General features: G+C 33.1%; 1 protein-coding gene across 1 annotated transcript; it reads right to left on the minus strand.

The window, feature by feature from the left end:
- Positions 1-3,964: 3,964 nt before the first annotated feature.
- On the minus strand, positions 3,965-6,037 carry LOC139874819 (uncharacterized). Its single transcript, XM_071862212.1, has 2 exons — positions 5,173-6,037; positions 3,965-4,044 (listed from the first exon to the last, which is right to left on the minus strand). The coding sequence occupies exons 1-2, from the start codon at positions 6,035-6,037 to the stop codon at positions 3,965-3,967; spliced, it is 945 nt and encodes a 314-aa protein (XP_071718313.1).
- Between the last annotated feature and the right edge of the window lie 268 nt (positions 6,038-6,305).

Consider the following 6,305-nt stretch of genomic DNA (forward strand, 5'->3'; position numbering starts at 1 on the left):
TTACATAATATACAATACAAGTTGATTAAGTTATGGTTGGAATAGATTTGTTACCAATTTTCACGTAGCTAAAATGAGAAAAATTATCCAATCTTGTTTTACCCATAACTTCTTCATTTTAAATCCGTTTTGAGTGAATCAAATTGCTATGGTTTCATATTGAACTCTATTTTATGAATCTAAACAGAAAAAGTATAGGTTTATAGTCAGAAAAATAAGTTACAAGTCGTTTTTGTAAAGGTAGTCATTTCAGTCGAAAGAACGACGTCTAGATGACCATTTTAGAAAACATACTTCCACTTTGAGTTTAACCATAATTTTTGGATATAGTTTCATGTTCATAATAAAAATCATTTTCTCAGAATAACAACTTTTAAATCAAAGTTTATCATAGTTTTTAATTAACTAACCCAAAACAGCCCGCGGTGTTACTACGACGGCGTAAATCCGGTTTTACGGTGTTTTTCGTGTTTTCAGGTTTTAAATCATTAAGTTAGCATATCATATAGATATAGAACATGTGTTTAGTTGATTTTAAAAGTCAAGTTAGAAGGATTAACTTTTGTTTGCGAACAAGTTTAGAATTAACTAAACTATGTTCTAGTGATTACAAGTTTAAACCTTCGAATAAGATAGCTTTATATGTATGAATCGAATGATGTTATGAACATCATTACTACCTTAAGTTCCTTGGATAAACCTACTGGAAAAGAGAAAAATGGATCTAGCTTCAATGGATCTTTGGATGGCTCGAAGTTCTTGAAGTAGAATCATGACACGAAAACAAGTTCAAGTAAGATCATCACTTGAAATAAGATTGTTATAGTTATAGAAATTGAACCAAAGTTTGAATATGATTATTACCTTGTATTAGAATGATAACCTACTGTAATAAACAAAGATTTCTTGAGGTTGGATGATCACCTTACAAGATTGGAAGTGAGCTAGCAAACTTGAAAGTATTCTTGATTTTATGAAACTAGAACTTTTGGAATTTATGAAGAACACTTAGAACTTGAAGATAGAACTTGAGAGAGATCAATTAGATGAAGAAAATTGAAGAATGAAAGTGTTTGTAGGTGTTTTTGGTCGTTGGTGTATGGATTAGATATAAAGGATATGTAATTTTGTTTTCATGTAAATAAGTCATGAATGATTACTCATATTTTTGTAATTTTATGAGATATTTCATGCTAGTTGCCAAATGATGGTTCCCACATGTGTTAGGTGACTCACATGGGCTGCTAAGAGCTGATCATTGGAGTGTATATACCAATAGTACATACATCTAAAAGCTGTGTATTGTACGAGTACGAATACGGGTGCATACGAGTAGAATTGTTGATGAAACTGAATGAAGATGTAATTGTAAGCATTTTTGTTAAGTAGAAGTATTTTGATAAGTGTATTGAAGTCTTTCAAAAGTGTATAAATACATATTAAAACACTACATGTATATACATTTTAACTGAGTCGTTAAGTCATCGTTAGTCGTTACATGTAAGTGTTGTTTTGAAACCTTTAGGTTAACGATCTTGTTAAATGTTGTTAACCCAATGTTTATAATATCAAATGAGATTTTAAATTATTATATTATCATGATATTATCATGTATGAATATCTCTTAATATGATATATATACATTAAATGTCTTTACAACGATAATCGTTACATATATGTCTCGTTTAAAAATCATTAAGTTAGTAGTCTTGTTTTTACATATGTAGTTCATTGTTAATATACTTAATGATATGTTTACTTATCATAGTATCATGTTAACTATATATATATCCATATATATGTCATCATATAGTTTTTACAAGTTTTAACGTTCGTGAATCACCGGTCAACTTGGGTGGTCAATTGTCTATATGAAACATATTTCAATTAATCAAGTCTTAACAAGTTTGATTGCTTAACATGTTGGAAACATTTAATCATGTAAATATCAATCTCAATTAATATATATAAACATGGAAAAGTTCGGGTCACTACAATATAGATATAGAACATGTGTTTAGTTGATTTTAAAAGTCAAGTTAGAAGGATTAACTTTTGTTTGCGAACAAGTTTAGAATTAACTAAACTATGTTCTAGTGATTTCAAGTTTAAACCTTCGAATAAGGTAGTTTTATATATATGAATCGAATGATGTTATGAACATCATTACTACCTCAAGTTTAGTAGGTAAACCTACTGGAAGTGACAAGAAATGATCTAGCTTCAAAGGATCTTGGATGGCTTGAAAGTTCTTGAAGCAGAATCATGACACGAATACAAGTTCAAGTAAGATTATCACTCGAATTAAGATAGTTATAGTTATAGGAATTGAATCAAAGTTTGTATATGAGTATTACCTTGATTTAGAATGATATCTTACTGTAAATAAAAAAGATTTCTTGAGGTTGGATGATCACTTTTCAAGATTGGAAGTGAGCTAGTAAACTTGGAAGTATTCTTGATTTTATGAAACTAGAACTTGTAGAATTTATGAAGAACACTTAGAACTTGAAGATAGAACTTGAGAGAGATCACTTAGATGAATAAAATTGAAGAATGAAAGTGTTTGTAGGTGTTTTTGGTCGTTGGTATATGGATTAGATATAAAGGATGTGTAATTTTGTTTACATGTAAATAAGTCATGAATGATTACTAATATTTTTGTAATTTTATGAGATATTTCATGCTAGTTGCCAAATGATGGTTACCACATGTGTTAGGTGACTCACATAGGCTACTAAGAGCTGATCATTGGAGTGTATATACTAATAGTACATACATCTAAAAGCTGTGTATTGTACGAGTACGAATACGGGTGCATACGAGTAGAATTGTTGATGAAACTGAACGAGGATGTAATTGTAAGCATTTTTGTTAAGTAGAAGTATTTTGATACGTGTATTGAAGTCTTCCAAAAGTGTATAAATACATATTAAAACACTACATGTATATACATTTTAACTGAGTCGTTAACTCATCGTTAGTTGTTACATGTAAATGTTGTTTTGAAACCTTTAGGTTAACGATCTTGTTAAATGTTGTTAACCCATTATTTATTATATCTAAAGAGATGTTAAATTATTACATTATCATGATATCATGATATATTAATATATCTTAGTATGATATATATACAGTTAAATGTTGTTACAACGATAATCGTTACATATATGCCTCGTTTTGAAATTCTTAAGTTAGTAGTCTTGTTTTACATATGTAGTTCATTGTTAACACACTTAATGATATACTTAATTATCATTTTATTATGTTAAACATAGTGTATCAATATCTTAATATGATTCATATGTATTTAGTAAGACGTTGTTATAACGATAATCGTTATATATATCGTTTCGAGTTTCTTAATTCCATAAACTCATTTTTTATGTATATCACTCATTGTTAATATACTTAGTGAGATACTTACTTATCATAATCTCATGTTAACCATATATATATCCATATATATATCATCATGTAGTTTTTACAAATTTTTAACGTTCGTGAATCGCCGGTCAACTTGGGTGGTCAATTGTCTATATGAAGCACATTTCAAATAATCAAGTCTTAACAAGTTTGATTGCTTAACATGTTGAAAACATTTAATCATGTAAATATACCAATTTCATTTAATATATATAAACATGGAAAAGTTCGGGTCACTACACCACTTCCACTGAGGAATCTCAAGTTGACGTAATGACCCGTAAGGTTTCTGATGTTCAGCTTTTACTTGAGCGCATATATGACACTTTTCCATGTAATGCGCGATATCTTTCTTCATTGTTGGCCACCAATATAAAGGTTTCAGATCATGATACATCTTCGCGCTTCCAGGATGGATCGACAATCTCGATTTATGCCCTTCATTCAAGATCAAATCCCTCAATCCTCCGAGTAAAGGAACCCAAATTCTATTACTCAAAGTCTTTAATCCACAAGAATCGTCAGTTAAATCCACTTTTCATTTTACTAAGATCTCAGATTTTAAATGTTCATCCTTCAAGGCTTCTAATTCTGCTATCTTTAATCGATCAATCAAATCTGACACAATCTCAATTCACATGAATTTTACATTGTCAGTGGATTTCTTTCAACTCAAAGCATCTGCAACTACATTTGCCTTTCCTGGATGATAACGAATTTCACAATCATAATCCTTGATTAGCTCTTGCCACCGTCTCTGATGCATGTTTAATTCTTTCTGCGAAAATATATGCTGAAGACTCTTATGGTCGGTACAAATCACACAATGAGTGCCGTAAAGGTAATGTCTCCATAATTTTAATGCAAATACAACCGCAGCCAATTCTAGATCATGTGTTGGATAATTCTTCTCATGATTTTTCAACTATCTTGAGGCATAGGCAATAACTTTCTCTCTCTGAATTAACACACAACCCAATCCGGCTAATGACGCATTACAATACACAACAAAATCTTCTGTACCCTCAGGTAACGCTAAAATCGGAGCTTGACACAATAATCGTTTCAATGTCTGGAAGGCATTTTCTTTTTCATCACTCCATCGAAAAGTTACATCTTTCCTGGTCAACTTGGTCAATGGACCCGCGATCTTTGAGAAATCTTTAATAAACCTTCGGTAATAACCGGCTAAACCCAGAAAACTCTTAATCTCTGTCAGAGTCTTCGGTGAATTCCAATTCATTACCGCTTCTATTTTAGATGGATCAACTTTGATACCCTCTTGGCAGATAACGTGACCCAAAAACTGCACTTCTCTTAATCAAAACTCACATTTAGAAAATTTGGCGTACAACTTTTCCCGTTTCAACAGTTCTAATACTTGTCTCAGATGTGTAGCGTGTTCTAATTTCGTCTTTGAATAAATCAAAATATCATCGATAAATACTATCACGAATTTGTCGAGAAACTGTCTGCACACCTGATTCATTAAATCCATGAATATTGCTGGCGCATTTGTCAACCCGAACGGCATAACTAAAAACTTGTAATGACTGTATCTTGTACGAAACGCTGTCTTCGGAATATCTTCCTCAGCTACTCAAACCTGATGATAAGCTGATCGTAGATCAATTTTAGAGAAGTACGATGCCCCTTGTAGCTGATCAAACAGATCATCAATTCTCGGTAACGGGTACTTGTTCTTCACCGTTCTTTTATTTAGTTCCCGATAATCAATGAACATACGGAGAGTTCCGTCTTTCTTCTTCATGAACAACACTGGAGCACCCCATGGCGAAGAACTTGGCCGAATAAACCCACGATCTAGCAACTCCTGAATTTGCGACATCATATCACGAATCTCGGACGGTGCTAATCGATACGGAGCTTTAGCAACTGGTGTAGATCCCGGTAACAACTCGATTTTATATTCTACGTCCTTAACTGGCGGTAAACCCAGCAATTCATCTGGGAAGACTTCTGGGAATTCGGACACTATCGGGATATCGAACATGGATTTCTTCTCTTTTTTTGCATTGATCACATATGCTAGAAACGAATCACACCCCTTTTCTAAAGATTTCTTAGCTTTCATCATCGAAATTAATGGACAATTAAACCCGCCCCGTTCACCTCGGGCCACAGCACGTGTCCCATCGGTCAAAGGAAAATAAATTATTTTCTTATGACATTTTATACTTGCCTTATGGCGACTTAACCAATCCATACCTAATACGACATCAAAGCTCGGTATAGTCATAACAAGACAAGTCATAGGGAATTCAATCCCATCTATTTCAATGGTTACTCTAGACACTAAGGTTGTGACTGGAACCATTCTACCATCACCCACTTCTATTCTTAAAGGTTCAGATAATACATTGATAGGCAATTTCAACTTATCACATAATGTAACAGAAATAAAAGAGCGATTCGCTCCACAATCAAATAACACACAAGCCGACGAAGAATTTATCAGAAACATACCGGTAATCGCATCGTCAGTTTCAGTAGCTGTATCAACTGACATTTGAAAGGCTCTTGCTTCAGGTGGTGGAGAATTCTTTCGCTTCTGTCCTGTTGAAGAAGCAGAAGATCCTCCGACTGGCATTGTTCTTGCTCCGGCCCCTACCCCAGAGCTCGCTCACCTTGCAGAAGGATAATTAGCTGATCGATGACCCGGTTTTTTGCAATTCCAACAAACATTTTCTCGAAATGAACAAACTTGAACATCATGACCCATCGCTCCACACCTTATACACCTTTTTGTCGACTCTGTATGTGATGCCCCGTCCTAATCCATCCGGACAAAGTCCATATTGATTATAAACGATTCATAATAGTTGATTACATCGCGAGGTACTTGACCTCTAAATGAT

The sequence above is a fragment of the Rutidosis leptorrhynchoides genome, chromosome 11 (genome assembly GCF_046630445.1).
Source record: "Rutidosis leptorrhynchoides isolate AG116_Rl617_1_P2 chromosome 11, CSIRO_AGI_Rlap_v1, whole genome shotgun sequence".
NCBI classification, from domain to species: Eukaryota; Viridiplantae; Streptophyta; class Magnoliopsida; order Asterales; family Asteraceae; genus Rutidosis; species Rutidosis leptorrhynchoides.